The 16,834-nt window shown below is 34.4% G+C and overlaps 1 protein-coding gene across 1 annotated transcript in view; it reads left to right on the top strand.

Annotated features, from left to right (window-relative positions):
* Window positions 1–16,834, top strand: part of ANKRD13C (ankyrin repeat domain 13C) — an 82,646-nt gene that overhangs the window by 41,144 nt on the left and 24,668 nt on the right. Inside the window, exons 5-8 of the mRNA XM_036857340.1 lie at window positions 44–89; window positions 4,487–4,553; window positions 9,231–9,375; window positions 15,501–15,632. Coding sequence (XP_036713235.1) covers window positions 44–89; window positions 4,487–4,553; window positions 9,231–9,375; window positions 15,501–15,632 — 390 coding nt within the window. The remainder of the gene's footprint in view (window positions 1–43; window positions 90–4,486; window positions 4,554–9,230; window positions 9,376–15,500; window positions 15,633–16,834) is intronic.

The raw sequence follows: 16,834 nt of genomic DNA, 5'->3' as shown, positions 1-16,834 counted from the left end.
ACGAAGGTGTGCATTCAATAATTATTCATATTTCATTTCTCAGCTAGGTGACTTTTATCTAGAACTTCACTGGGATTTTCAAAGCTGGGGTAAGAGTGTGCTATATTTTACTATAAAATATGTACGTATGCAGAAATGCAAGTGCAAATATAACTATTATATAGAAATGTTAACATAACAAATATTACCCTAAGGAAATTAAAATATTTTTCATCATGTTGAATGTAATGGCTATAAAGCCCTATAGTAATACTTAATTATACTAACCTGGTTAGTAACTTTCATAATTATTATTTTTAAGATTAAAAATTCTCTTTTTTTAAAATAAAATGCCAGTTCAAATATTATAATAATTTAATATAAGGAATTTTCAGAGGGAAGAGAAGAATAATTATGGGATTATTAGATTACTGAATTTAGGGAAGTTTGACATATAGTATTTAGATCCCTGAATGTGAAGAATTTGGTTAACATTAATTGATTTTGTATGTTTTGTCATCTTTCAATCACATTTGCTGCTTTTATTGCATACTTTATAGCCACTGTTTTAACATACTATTTGGTTGCACACTCTTCCACTTATTTATGAAAGACGTTAATTCCTAGATATTTTACAGTCATTTATTGATTTACCTTGGCAAGGTAAGTTTTCTCTCCTCCTCATTTTAAACATGAGTCTACTTAGGGAGAAAACTTTCGTGTCCAAATAGGAAGTTTGATCCTAGCGACCTTTACTTTACTAAGTAAACAACTATCCAAACCACTAACTTTTGGGTTAAACATTTTTTTAATGTAATCTATATATAGGTTTGAATATAGTGTGCTTATGTGTGTTTTTTAAAGCATCTGAATTAATCTTTATGATATTAAAGATATTTGAATGCTTATTATCACCAAAATAATCATAAAAATAAATCATAAAGTAATCATAAAAATAAATCAGATACTGACAACTCTAGAAACCACTGTTAATGTTTCATATGAATATTTCAAACTCTTTTCAATGCTCACAAACGTGTATGTACATATATATAAATATAAATATATATATGTATATATAGCCTCAGCATTAGTTTTTTTTTAATGGGATCATACTATTATATCATTATGCATTTTGTCACTTTTACTTAATATATCATAGGTATCTTACATTTTAGTTCATGAGGAAGTACTTCATTTTTTTTTTAATAGCTGCATAATACTGTACAGCATGGGTGATTAAGGTTTTTCTAGTGTTTAATCTCTAAATGTAAAATTTTAATCCCTAAATATAATCGTTTTTTCTAACATTGTTAACAACTTTAGCTCATCAGGCTAGTTTTGGCCCCATCAAAATCACACATGAGGGAGTTCCCTGGTGGCCTAGTGGTTAGGACTCTGGACTTTCACTGCTGTGGCCCGGGTTCAGTCCCTGACTGGGGAACTGAGATCCTGCAAGCCTCATGTCATGGCCAAAAAAAAAAAAAAAGATCACACATGATTTTGTTAACTCTGATAGTCCTTTATGCTCTATAAATTATTCAGAAGTCCCAGTGCTCTAGAATACTGAGAGAAAAAAAGGTTTGTAATAGCACTGTATAATAAAAGAGGTCTAAGTTAGATTGGTCTAAAGCCTGAGTACTGTTTTTTCATCCTGTTTTTTTCTATCTGTAAAGACCCCAGTCATTCTTGGCGATCCTAAACTGAGGTTGTCCCTTGAGTGTACTGGCTCTTTAATTGATTGTCTTAGTAATTGTTAGTGGTTTGAATTCTAAGATAGTCACTTTATGTTGCTGAGCAAAATGTTCTAAAATATTTTAAAAGTGACATTTCAGTTACATGAAGAAATAGAAATGGATGTAATTACTCTAGAAATTGTGCATATGATCTATAGTTATAAACACATTATAAATGTTGCATAATCAAGTTCATTATGCAACCACTGAGGTACTTGTTTAAAGTATTGCTTCTTTGAGAACTTGACTTTGATGCAAAAAAGTCAGCCCATCTGTTTCATTGTTGATAAAGGTTTTTACTGATTTCATGTCAAATTATTAGCACCTGATGGTTAGATGTCATCTATAATTTTAAAAACTAAACTCATTGGCTAGATTTAGCTTAGACACTTCGGATTAAAAAAATTGGATAATCTCTATTATTTGATTTGATTATCAAGCTTTTTTCCAGAGTTTAGACATGGTTCCTCCCCTTGTTAAAGCCCCTAATATTTAAAAAAAAGGCAACCCAGAAATAAGGGGAAGTTAAGAAATATTGAGGTCTGGCATTAAGTTTAATTTAGAGGTAGTGGAGCCCACAAACTCTACTCTTTCTCCTTCAGTGTTTGGCTGAAAATAGCCTCAGACTTGGTTAATAGCAAGTCTGAAGGTGACTAAATTATTCCAGCTTGAGTTTTTAGGTATGGAAAAGCTTTAAATTGGAATCAGAAGTACTGGCTCCTAACTGTTTGACATGGCAAATCACATAACTTTCCTGAGCTTCAGTTTCTTCATTTTAAAAATGGGGATAATAATAACTGCCCCACCTATTTCAAGCCTTTGTTTTGGTGTAGATGAAATGAAGTCATGTTTTTGAAGGAAGCCCTTCAGATACTGTAAAGTGTTAAATAATTTTATAATCACTACAAATTTAACATTATGTGTATATAGCATGTTTCAACAGAAAAACTAATAGTTTTTTTTCTTTATCTCATAATCTACAGAATATCCATCCTGTATTTGGGACAGTTTTTTGCATATTATAGATGGAAAACATTCGACCTAGAAACTCTTCTTAAAATCAGGGAGTAAGTGATAGCAAAACCAAAATTAAAATTTGAGACTTCCCATTTTTCAGTTCAGAGGATTATGCTGCCTTTGGAGTACTGTGTTAGACTCTCAGATTATGCTGAGGTAACTTAAGATATAGACAGCCTAATTGTTCAGTTTACATGGGGGAAGAAAAAGTCATCACAGAATTGGGAAAATGAAAATTGCTTTATTTTTGGAATGCATTAAAATCTTTTTTTCTCAATGATATCTTTTTTTTTTTTTAACTTTTGCTTGTCAAACCCCAAGCTTCTTATTTTTTTTCTACATTCCTCTCTTCCTCCTTTTCTGATTTTTGATAAATGGGTATTGGTATGTGATTCTAAGTTTTGTTTTTATAGGTTACCATACTACTTCAAAAGATGTAATCAGTTAAATTTAAATTGTTAGAATGCTGTCTTCTTGTAATCATCTTTTTCATGCTACACCAAATATTTAAGGACATAAAAACTGGATCTCAATAAGCATGAAAGAGGAGCTTTGATCATTTACGTAGATTTATGCCATTATTAATCTTCTAAACTTCTGTTGTTTCATATAAGGAAAAATTTTATCAGAAAATGATTTCTTATGTTCTTTGACCAGGGTAACTCTTAGTTGATATTCCCTCTGGACGTAAAATTTTCTTGCTTTTATAAAATAAAAAGTCTAGAAAACTGTCTTCAATGCTGGAAATCATTTTGGATTAAATGACCTCTCAGTATTTAAAAAAGACATTTTTATATTTGGTATACCTTTAATGTTAATGAGCAAATATTGATGCTTTTGAAAAAGTTAACTAAAAAACTAGCCCTTAATTTTCTCCAAAGTCTTTGTTTCTTTCTAACGCAGGTTGATTTATCACCCATTTTTAAAACACTGTTTTGTAAAATATACATGTAATATATCTTACATAGATACACACACCCACTTACATACACATGTACATGTGATGTAATCTTTAATTTCAAGAATTTTGAGTTTCACATTTTTTCTTTTTTTGGTATGTGGTAGTTTAATTATATAGCCTGTTATGTAGATTTATTTATCCATAGAATAACTCATATTTCCTCAAAATAGAGCAGATAATAAATAATAAAAAGCTATGAGAATATAGCTTGTGATATGAATGTAAGCAACACTGGAATGTAGAAATCTATAAGTCAATAGTATGATTGCATTTTATGGATTTTGAAACTGAGCTACAGTGAGCTTAAGTAACCCACATATTTGGGATTCAGACTCAAATTTGACTATCTAGCTCTAAAAGTGTCTTTTTCTGTTACACGTATTACTTTTCTGGTATTTAATCCAATTATATTTAGAGGATCAGATGGGATCCAGGCTTATCTGGTTACCCATTCAGGAGGATTTAGTTACCACAGGGCATCGTTTTCTAACTTACAGTAATATCCTACAATATGTACCCAAGAGTGGCATTATATCAACTCTGCTACTCTTACATGTGTTTGGTGGGGGGTGGTGGTGAACCATACAGCAATTACAATTAAATAGTAGGTATTTGAAGTTGCTCAAAATTGCTTTGTATATTATTTTTAAGTGGAAAATACTATTTTAAAGGAAATTATTACAATTTTGGTGAAATAGTAAAATGTTTACATTACTCTTCTTCTAATTAAAAAATTTGTAATCTCTCAGAACTTTAGGTGGTTATTTTTTGCCTTTTCTTTTTACAAATACAGTGCCTTTACTTTCCCGAATTCTGCCTTCTGATGCATGTAAAATATACAAACAAGGTATCAATATCAGGTAAGGTGATTTGATTTTTTTCTGAGTAACAGATAATTGAGATTTAGAGGTAGCTTTTCTTTTTGTAGTAATAGCTTATACTTGGATGTAGTATTTTATAACATGTTGTAATATATTCACAATATTTTATCTCCTTTGAGATACTACAGATAAGGAACCAAAGGCATAAAATCTTGACTAAAACAAAGGTATTACTATTTAACTGTAGACTATCTGGAAGGCAAGTAGAGTGAAGATCATGATATAACACTAAGAAGATATAAGATGGTCATCTCCCTCTTCCTAGCTTTGTAGGGAATAAGGGACACATAAGGAGGACATAACTATTGTCCTTTTTTCCCTCCATCCCTCTCCAACCCTTCCCTCCCCTGTCTACCCATCCATGCTTCTAGCCATTCATCTGTTCAGTCATCTATCCATTCTAGTGAACACTTTAAGGCTAATTTTAATTTTCTTCTGTTTCCTTTTAAAACTAAGATTGATGTTTGGATCTCACAGGGAATCTATTTATTTTATTTATTTCAGTATTTTATCATTATCTCTTTAGCTTTCTATTAATATAGGTATATTTATAAATTATATATATCTAAGCTATATATAATGCTGGTGAATATGCCAATTTTTAGTATATTCATATCTATTAGTATATTTATATATACATAAAATTTTACATGTCTGTATCTTATAAAAATCCAGAATATTAATTTGAGTATGTAAGGGTCTAGAACTAGTGATGTCTTAAAAGGTTATCTCATATAAACTCTTCGTTTTATAGATTAGAACGTTCTGACAAGTGAAGTGATTTTTATGAGCATATTGCAAATTAATAACTGAGCCAGGACCTCTCTGACTTCCTGTCAGATCTTATCATGTCACAAGGCAGAAATTTTAAAATATCAACTCTTTATGAGATTTATTATTCAATATGTTAAATTATAATGAAGAGATAATCTTTAGATGGAAGTAAGTTCTAGGGTCATTATTCTCCAGCAAAATTCTATTAAGGTAGAAGCTTCTGTGATTTTGTTTTTAAAAATAACCTCCTCAGATGTTTCTGATGATGAAAGTGTTCATGCACATTAAATTCATGGTCATTATAGAAACCTTGGAAAATACAGAAAAGTATAGATGAAAAAACTAGGAAAGGATTTGATAATGATGTAGATTTAATTCAGTAGCCTATTGATAACAATATATTATGGTTATCAAAAAATTATCAGTTTAAAAATGCTTAATATAGGTGCTTGCCAAAGTTAGTAGATAACTTGGGAGAATAGTATTATCTTCCATATGCTACTTTAAGTAAAGGTTAGTTTTAGTTCTGTTTGATTCTTAAATTTAGGAGAAAAGGAGCTTCTTTCTTTTAAAAAATTGTTTTGCATTTATATATGACTTTTAAAAGTAAATGACATGATGCATATTACCTAATAAATATAGATGATAAAAAAACCACAAAATGGTTAAGATAGAAACATGAGAATAAGAAGCTGAGAGAGAATAATTGTGTCAAAGAATGTAGTTTAAGGGAAGCTACTGCAGTTTAGCAAGACTCTGAAACCTGGGACTTACTAGCAGCCGAGGTTGAGGGAGAAATGTGACAGGTTCAAAGTGCTAGTTATCAAACAAAGTTTACTAGACTAATGGAGTAGCTGCAGTTTAGGATGTATGGCAAAGGTTTTTTGCATAGATGAAGAATTATTTTAAAGAAAAAGAAGTTTGTTAACATTAAATATAAACTTTCAAATTTAAACATCAGGAGATGATTAGTTCTTTTAAACATCACTTCAAATGAATTTTACTTGTATCTCATGACAGCTATGTGATCATTTAAAGTATCTTCTTTGGGAATTCCTTGGCGTTCCAGTGGTTAGGACTCCACGCTTTCACTGCCAAGGGCGCGGGTTCGATCCCTGGTCGGGGAACTAAAATTCTGCCGGCCATGTGGCCAAAAAAAAAAAAAAAGTATCTTCTTTGTTGTCAAAGAGAAATTAATACTTTAGTAGAAATAGGAAAGTGTGGGCAACTTTATTGTTGAGAATACTAACAAATATTTTCACTGTTAATAATTTTGAGGTTATATATAACCACTGACTAAAATAATCATTTCAAACTTTCTCAGTCAGGCTCTTCCTATTTCGAGTAGGCCCTATTTCGTTTTCACTGTTACTTGGGCATTTTTCAAGTTTTTATCTGAAACAGAACATCTTCTACTCAAATCTTTGCATTTGTATAAAGAATTTTTTGTTCTTCATGGTGAATTACATGGCAAAATTAAAAGTATTTAGGCTTATAAGCTGAAAGCCAAGGACTAGTTAATACATTAAAATATCATTGTGATAAATTGTATAAAAATTATATTATAAATTATATCATTATGATAAATTAGATTTAAGGGCTCAAATGTTGCCAGTGTCAGTCTGTCTTTGTCTCTCTGTCTCTCTGTACATCTCTTCTCTCACTATTCCTACCCCCACCCCTTGCAACCCACTACTACTCTCACCCAGGATGGGCAAGAAGGGAATGGAGGCAAAAGACTGTTCTGACCCTTTTCTTCTTTTTTTGTGGGGTATAGAGTTCCCTGGTAGCTGAAGCTTGGAGTCCAAATAGGCCACGCATGTAAAATGATCTGTTCCTTTTTTGAGACTTCAGTAGCCCACATCTTATAGAGGTAGGGGATAAGCCCCTTTTACTGGCATTATTTTCTCTTACACCACATGTACAAGCAATAACAGGATATGTTTAGTAGTACAGGCACCAGTAGTACAGTAGCAGGCCACTGGAAGTGGACCAGGGGCTAGAATTCAACTGTAAAGCAGCAGGTAGAGTTCACTCATATAGGAGTTGGTGACTTGGTATTTTTTTTAGGACTTCTTATTCGGTTCTGAGGGGTGTGTGTATTTTATATGGCTCAGAAGAGAGCCTCTTATACATAGGATAACCATATTTCCCTGTTCACCTCTGTTGTCCTGGTAAAATTATTAACAGTATCACCTTCACTTCTTATTCGGTTCTGAGGGGTGTGTGTATTTTATATGGCTCAGAAGAGAGCCTCTTATACATAGGATAACCATATTTCCCTGTTCACCTCTGTTGTCCTGGTAAAATTATTAACAGTATCACCTTCACTTCTTATTCGGTTCTGAGGGGTGTGTATATTTTATATGGCTCAGAAAAGAGCCTCTTATACATAGGATAACCCTATTTCGCTGTTCACCTCTGTTGTCCTGGTAAAATTATTAACAGTATCACCTTCACCTTTAAAAACTACTAGTTTTGGTGATAAATTATATGTAACCCTAGTTATTCTTTTGATGCAGCATGCGAAATACGTTCCATTTTTCAGCTTTTCCTATAAAGGGAAACCAAAAATGCCCACTCACATTGCCTTATCTATGGTGAGAACTGAAAAACCTACGAAGTAATGAGTTCTTATATTGCATTAGAAACTCAGTAGCCAGGTGGATCTCTCACAAAGACTTAAAGGAGTTTCCTTGGGCATGATCAGCATCTCTTAACAGCTGTGAGAACCTATTTCTTAGATTAAGTACTGTGTTTTGAGCAATCAGTCAGAGATATGCTGATGTGGTGATCTCCTACAAAGCCTTGTGCAAGATTGAAGCGCTTCAGGGTACTTGTGAACTTTTCCATCCCATTATTCTCCCAAATTTCAGCAAGTAGTGATTTGTAGATTTTATTTGAGACCAACCCACTGGATCGACCATGCCAGGTCTTGGTTACAATGAGCACAACAAACATACAAACGTGTGAGTCCATTAATATTTGCCATAGGAACGATCCATAATGTTTTCAGGCTGTGGAGATGCTGGAAAAGAAAATGCTGGGAAAAAGAATACTAATCTGAATCTGGGAAGTCAAGCAGAAAGGCCAAGAATTTAGAGTAAGTTAAATGGTTTATCGAGTTGAAGGATGAAGCAAGGTTTGGTATCAAGCATAAGCATAGATGCAGATCATAAGGACAAGACTGTGGACACACAGTCCTTAGTCTAAGAATGTGGTCCATCCATGGCTATACCTCTCTTATATACAGTTGACCTTTGAACAATACTGTTTTGAACTACTTGGGCCCACTTATACGTAGATCTTTTTCAAGAAATACGTACTACAGTACTACATGATCCAAGGTTGGTTGAATCTGAGGATGTGGAAATGTGCATACGGAGGGCCGACTGTGAAGTTACATGTGGAGGGGATGGGGGTCAGCGCCCCAAACCCTGGTGTTTAAGGGTCAGCTGTACTCTGCTGAGGTAGCAACTTGGTCTTGAAGGTATCACAGAATGTTAGACAGGTCTGGTTTCCTTTTCTGCCCTTCCCGCTTGAAGTAACTTTTATGGAGTAGCCACAGTATAGGAAATGGTAGAGAATAAGGGTACAGTTAGAGAAATGCATCAACAATGGGGAAACAACCTTCTTCTTGCTGGATTAACGAAGTATATATTCAGAAAAATGAAATATAGATAAAATTGAATATATATTTAAATATTCTTTTGGTGTTTTTTAATGAGATATTTTAAATTTAACTTTTATCTATAAATTTGACTTTGAAATATGGTATTAGCATCTTGGTTTGAGTTTAGAAGGAGCAAAACTTGTTTAATTAATATGAAGTTTTATTGAAATTTTATTTGTCAGAATTTCTCATCTATCCATCTTTCACAGGCTTGACACTACTCTCATAGACTTTACTGACATGAAGTGCCAACGAGGGGATTTAAGCTTCATTTTCAATGGGGATGCGGCACCCTCTGAATCTTTTGTAGTATTAGACAATGAACAAAAAGTTTATCAGCGAATACACCATGAGGTGAGCATGTTGTCTTATCAGTATTCCTGTAAATGGTTTAAAAAAGTCTGTGTAGGGACCTCCCCTGTGGTCCAGTGGTTAAGACTCCACCTTCCAATGCAAGGGGTGAGGGTTCGATCCCTGGTTGGGGAACTAAGATCCCATATGCCGCGGGGTGCGGCCAAAAAAAAAAAAGAAGTCTGTGTATGCAACCAAGCCTCGGTGTAATTGTTTTAAAAGGCATAAGGCATAATGGAGATGGTTCATTCCTAAAGCTTTCATTTTCTTACCTCTAGTTTTTTAAAAAAGTTTTATCATCTGTTCTCTATCCTGACTAATCCACTGAGTCTGTTTGCTCTTAATTCACTGATGATCTCCTAGTTAAATAAACTCTAACTTCTCATAGTTCTCATTTGTTGAACCTGTTCTGACCCTGTCCCCATTTATCTTCCTATCTTAGTTTCTTTTATTGTTGTGAACCATCTCTATCTCTTTAATATGAACACCTCTCTTGGCTCTCTGTCTGTACCGTTTTACTTTTCCCAACTCTTTGGCCACCTTTCTTTTCTCCATCTTTTCACTCTTAAAGTACAAAATTATACCGCTTCTAAACACCATATCTCCATGTTGGAATTGCCTCCACAACGACCTTTGAGAGACCATATTCACCATTATCTTATATCCGTTGTTCCCTGAATGCTTATAAACCAAAGAAAAAGCGTTTCTAGTATCTATATATATCACTGATAGCCCTACAAATGTTTTTAGGTCAATATTTTGTTTTGTCACTGTGGCTTTTATTTTTCACCATTTCCTTTCCTTACGTTTACCACATCTTGTTACCCCCTTCCTCAACATCTCTTAGATTAGACCCTCCTACTGTCAAAGCTGTTGACAAGACCTTCGTTACCTTGTATGTGTACTATTGAAATAAATAGTTTCCTAACTGGCACTGAGCAAGGAAGATTTGGATTTGAAGAGAAGAAAAAAAGACATTCCTTGTGGGGGAAACAGGATGAGTAAAGTCAGGGAAGTAGGACTAAGAATGGTTTATTTGGGAAACAGAAAAGCAATCTATCTGACTGCAGTGAAGGTTTCTCTTACTGAGCATAGGAACATGGTTTATGGAAGGCCTTAACAGCCAGATAAAATAATTTAGGATCTGTTATAGTCGGTAATAGAGAGTCATAGATTCTTAAACAAGGTATTGATATGATCAAAAAGTAATTTAAATGAATTAATCTTATATATAATAGTTTTTTGACTTTTCCTCCTTCCCTCTCTTCCTCAAACATTTATCAAGGACCTAATAAATGCTAGACACTGCTAGGTGCTATGGATAGTGGCATTGTATTAATAGTATACAGTTTGTCCCTTGGTATCTGCGGGGGATTGATTCTAGGAATCCCCAAGGATACCAAAATCCACAGATGCTCAAGTCCCTTATATAAAATGGTGTAGTATTTGCATATAAGCTACACACATCCTCCCATATACTTTAATTCATCTCTAGATTACTTATAATAGTTAATACAATGTAAAGCCTAAGTAAATAGTTGTAAATACAGTGTAAATACCTTGTAAATAGTTGCCTGCACGGCAAATTTAAGTTTCGCTTTTTGGAACTTTCTGGAATATTTTTTTCCCCGAATATTTTTGATCCCTGGTTGGTTGACTCTGCAGATGTGGAACCTGCAGATATGGAGGGCCAACTGTATATCAATTACTATCATATATTAAGCATTAAATGCCAGCATACTGGGACTATAATCTAAATACTTTAAAGCTCTTTTATTAAATCCTTAAAATAACCTGTCTAAATAGTACTGTCTCTATTTTATAGATGAAAAAATTGAGGCTTATAAATGTTAAATGATATCGCTAAGATCACACAGCTAGTATGCAGGATGGATTGGAAAAGGGAGAGAATGGAAGAGGGGAAAATATGTGTTTTTATGGTTATAGGCATACTTCGCTTTATTGCGCTTCACAGATATTGCGTTTTTTACAAATTGAAGGTCTGTGGCAACCCTGTGTTGAGCAAGTCTATTGGTGCCGTTTTTCCAACAGCATTTGCTTACTTTGTGTCTCTGTGTCACATTTTGGTAATTCTCGAAATATTTTGACTCCTCTACCATCAAACAGATTATGACTTGCTGAAGGTTCAGATGACGGTTAGCATTTTTTTAGCAATGAAGTTTTGTGTTTTTTTTTTTAATTTATTTTTTGGCTGCATTGGGTCTTTGTTGCTGTGTGCGGGCTTTCTCTAGTTGCGGCGAGCCAGGGCTACTCTTTGTTGCTGGTGCTTGGGCTTCTCATTGCAGTGACTTCTCTTGTTGCGGAGTGCGGTCTCTAGGCACACGAGCTTCAGTAGTTGTGGCTCAACGGCTCTAGAGCACAGGCTCAGTAGTTGTGGCTCATGGGCTTAGTTGCTCTGCGGCATGTGGCATCTTCCTGGACCAGGGATCAAACCTGTGTCCCCTACATTGGCAGGCGGATCTTAACCACTGTGCCACCAGGGAAGTTCCAGCAATAAAGTATTTTTAAATTAAGGTATGTACCTTGTTTTTTTAAGCATGATGCTATTGCACACTGAACAGATTACAATACAGAGTAAATGATGGTGGTGCCACTAATAGAATTGGGGCATTTGGAAAAGGAAACAGGTTTGGGGTTTTAGATGACCTTCACATTGAATCTGTTGCTAAAATCAGTGTATTTGTTTCAACCCTCTCTTTATATAGACTTCTCTGAAGTATTTGCTATTATCGGTAACTCAGTTCTTAAAATTTGCATTTCCTTATGACTTGACCTTGATCATTAGATGTTCTTTTCCCATATCTCCTTCTTAACTCTCTTTTGCCTGTTTCCTTTTCTCTGCTCTCTTCTTGAATATTGATATGCGCTTGATGTTGTTCTCATTTTTACAAATTGCCAAAATAATCTCTTCCATTCCCACAGCTCTCCCTACCTCTTATCAGTTGATAGTTCACAAGTATATATTTGTAACTCAGATCTTCTGAGTGGGGACCTATCTATTTAAATGCCTAATGGATATCGTGTGTGTCTCCTAGGTACCTCAAAATTTAGCTTATTTAAGACTTAACTCATTATTTTCCCTTTAAGGTGCCCGTTCTCCCATTTTCTTTCCTTTGGTGATTGACATCATTCTCTGTTCAGCGAGAAAAATTGGAGGTTTTTTTTGACATCTTTTCTTGTATTCTCACGTTTCCTAATTAGAGAACATGTGTGGTTATTCTTGTCTCCCTCATGTCTTATAATTATCCCTTTTTTATTCATGTTGTTATTGCCATAATTTAGATATTCATTATGTCAACTGGACTGTCACAAAAGTCTCATAAATGATCTTCCTGGCCCCCTTCTTGTCTGCTTTTAAATTATTTCACATATTGGAGATAGGTTGAACATTGAAAACAAATTCATGACACTTGTCTTCCTTAAAGACACTTTAAAAGTTCCCTATTGCCTGAAGAATGAAATCCAAGTTCCTTAGCATGCCATGGTTCCTTCTGTGACCTGGCTTTTGTTCACTTTTCCAGCCTTTTTCTTACCCTGTTATCATAGATACCTTCATGCTGAACTCTTTGCAATTTTTTCCAGGCTATTTAGTGTTTCATTCCTTTGTTCATATTGTTTCCAATTCTGGGGATACCCTTCTTCTTGTTCCCTCACCCTGGTGGGGCACCTACTTAGTGTTACTTCCTCATCTGCCAAGTGACCATTGTTTTCTTGATGTTCTCACTAAATCTGGTACCATAGAGCTTCTAATGCTGTTTTTGTCTCTATGACTTTCTTCTTTTTTTGGGCTAAGCTTCTCAGAGGTTTGGGGTTCTTTTAGTTGTAGTCTCTGGTACCTAATACAGCATCAGTACATTCTAGTTAGAGTTTGGCAGAGTCTTTCTGTAAAAGGAGAGAGTCAGTATTTTAGATATTTAAATATATTTGCAGGTCATATGGTCTCTGTCACAACTGCTCACCTCTGCTGTTATTAACATAAAAGCTACCATAGACAATATATAAATGAATGAGTATGGCTATATTCTAATAAAATTTTACTTAAAAAACAGATGGTGGACTGGATTTGACTGCTGGCCATAGTCTGCTGACCCTTATTCTAGACTCTCATATATGTACTAAATAATTCGAATTCTTATGTTTTAAATAACAGCAGGATAGCTAACTGGGCAATAGATGAGTTGGAAAGATAGTACTAAAGAGAAGCCAGAGATTAAGGCTAGTAGTGTAAGTATTAGCTGATGTTATAATATCAATGAGATCACCAGTGGTCTGGTATTTAGGGTATATGTGTGTGTATTTTATGTCTAAAAGAATACAGAAATGCTAGATTTTGAGCAATAATCCTCAGGGCAGGGAATACTTGTTTTTTATCCTAATATGTATACATAAGTAATAATTGTTCATTAAATGTTTGTTGAATGAATGTAATTAACAACAGGTCTTTTTCAATGATGTGGTTAGGAGATAGTCTATGATTTATAGAAGAGTTATGTTTCAAAAGTTTATTTGAGGGGCTTCCCTGGTGGCGCAGTGGTTAAGAATCTGCCTGCCAATGCAGGGGACATGGGTTCGAGCCCTGGTCTGGGAAGATCCCACATGCCGCGGAGCAACTAAGCCCGTGAGCCACAGCTACTGAGCCTGCGCGTCTGGAGCCTGTGCTCCGCAACAAGAGAGGCCGCGATGGTGAGAGGCCCGCGCACCGCGATGAAGAGTGGCCCCCGCTTGCCGCAACTGGAGAAAGCCCTCGCACAGAAACGAAGACCCAACACAGCCAAAAATAAATAAATAAATAAATAAAATTAAAAAAAAAAAAAAACTTATTAAAAAAAAAAAAGTTTATTTGAAATTGGGATGTTTGAAACTTAAAGCAAATTTCTTCATAGGTAGTGTTGTATATAGTGTTGTTCCCAAGCTAGTACATAAAATCCTAATTGATTTGTAATATATTTACATCATGATGGTTAACAGTTCTGTACAATCTATGCCAGTCAAAATTTCTCTTTAGGAAACTGTGTTCAGAATTCGTTTGGCTTACCAGGAATACATTTTCACCTGTTACAGCCTTAGCATTAATGTCAAGATTTTCTATCCCTCACTTGTAAGGGTGAAGGAAATGGGCTATATCTGGGTGAAAGTTTGTGGTGACAAATAGAAAATGGGCCTCTTGAGAATCTAGAAATCAGGAGGTAGGGAAAATAGAGCCTCTAGTTATTGTAAACCTTATGGATGGTTCTCATTCTCCAGTCAACTCTCTAGGTTCTGCCTTTTTTCTCCCTCTTTTCTTCGGATTCTGGGGTCCTAAATATCACAGAATCTCTCTTGGCCTATTATATTTAGAATAGAACCTCGTCTAATACCTACTCATTTACTCTTCTGTACCTGGTCTCTTAGTTTTCTGTCCCTGAAACAAGCACAAAGCTTTCTCTTTTAAAAAATAATTATCGATCAACTATTATATGCCAGCACTGGGGAATATGTTGAAGCAAGGCTGCTAATTGAGTTTGGAAATTATGGATTGATATTTATGGATTCCTTTTCTTTCTATAAGGTGTATAGAGAAGATCCCATGTGGCCTCCTTTCCTTTCTTTCCTTCCTTATCCCCTCTCTCCTTCCCTCCTTCCCTTCCTTCCTTCCACTTAAAACTATTGGGAAAGAAAGTCTCATAGTGGTGGGTCTTTAGATTAAAAAGAACTAAAGTAAGATTCATCTATACTTAAAGAAAACAAAACCTTCTTACCGGCATTTTGTCTCAGACCTGTCTACTTAATTCTTAAAGTAATCTTTTACAATTACTCTGCATACTTTGTACTTCTGTAATAGGTAATCTAGTATTGTTTCCATTACATATCTGGAAGAGTGTGAGTACACTTTTTATGTGTCCTGTATTTTTAGATTCATAATTAGTTATAATTCTAACTTATTTAGTTATATGAAGTTTACACTTCTGTAATTGTTTTTAGAGTAACTAGCACTTCACATTTTTTTAGAATTGGTCCTTTTTGTTTTTTTGAAATCTGTAACGTTTTAATTGTTGACATTTTCATATGTGGTGCTAATAACCTTTGAAAACCTAGATTCTTATATTTACCTTTTGCCCCCACCCCAGGAATCAGAGATGGAAACAGAAGAAGAGGTTGACATTTTAATGAGTAGCGATATTTACTCTGCAACTTTATCAACCAAATCAATTTCTTTCACGCGTGCCCAAACAGGATGGCTTTTTCGGGAAGATAAAACAGTATGTGCAAATCGAGATTTTTACACTTTAAAAATTGTTTAGTATTTAATGTTGCAAAAGTAATGTGATGGAAATGCAGGTAGAAAGAAGTATCTTACTTGTTTTCAAGTAGTTTATTCTCTTCTTCTTGAATCCAAATTGGGAATTATATTGGTTGGTCACAGAGTCGGAAGATATTCTTACAGAAGCCAGGAGAGAAAGTTTAGTTCATTTGAATTTTATGTTGAAAAATATTCTTGTTGTTGGTGGCCTTGTTATTATACAGGGAACAGTGTCTTAATATGGTTCCATTATATTTCTAATGCTTTATTTCTTAGGAAGACCACAAAGAAGGATATACTTTAAAATTCATTTCCCTGGACCTTATTTCTTTCTTCTTTTAGAATTTTAAACTATTATGCAGTATCTGTCCCTCAGTATTCCATATATTTGACTAAAATTAAATAAGCTTACATTTCTACAACACTGTAATTAAATTAAATCTCCGTGGCGGTTTCCCCATTAGTGAATTGTAAATTCTTTCCATAATTCCCATTTCATCTGTCAGCAAGAGGTTATATAATATATAATATTTCAAATATAATATATTCAAAATATATTCAAACAGTTTTTAGTTGGATGTATGAAGAAGCATCTTATAAAATTTTAAAGTCAAGGATAAGTAACACATTAGGTAAGGGCCAAGATTTTAAGAATTCTATTTATCTTTTATTACACACAGTAGAAGTGAATATATCCTCATTAGAAAGACAAAAATAGCCTGTAATAGTCAGGGTTCTTTGAGAAACAAAATCAGTAGGAGTTCTATATCTCTCTGTGTATGTGTATATATCTGCATATAGATGTATGTATACCTATAGACAGAAGGAGAGAAAGGTGAGGGAGAGGTTGATTTATTTTAAGAAATTGGCTTGTGTGAATGTAGAGGCTGGTAAGTCTGAAATTTGTAGAGCAGTCTAGCAGGCTGGAAATTCAGGGGAGAATTGATATGGTCTTGAGTTTGAAATCTGCAGGCTAGAATCTCAGGCAGGGTTTCTGTCTTGCAGTCTTGAGGCAGAATTGCTTTTCCTTTGGGAAACCTTAGTCTTTGCTCTTAAGGCCTACATTTGATTGGATATGGCCTTCCCATATTATGGAGGGTAATCTGCTTTACTTCAAGTCTGCTGATGTAAATTTTAATTAATCTAAAAAATGCCTCCGTG

This window comes from Balaenoptera musculus, chromosome 1 (genome assembly GCF_009873245.2).
Source record: "Balaenoptera musculus isolate JJ_BM4_2016_0621 chromosome 1, mBalMus1.pri.v3, whole genome shotgun sequence".
NCBI classification, from domain to species: Eukaryota; Metazoa; Chordata; class Mammalia; order Artiodactyla; family Balaenopteridae; genus Balaenoptera; species Balaenoptera musculus.
Note: the sequence above shows the minus strand (reverse complement) of the source record. Positions and strands in the feature narration are given on the sequence as shown.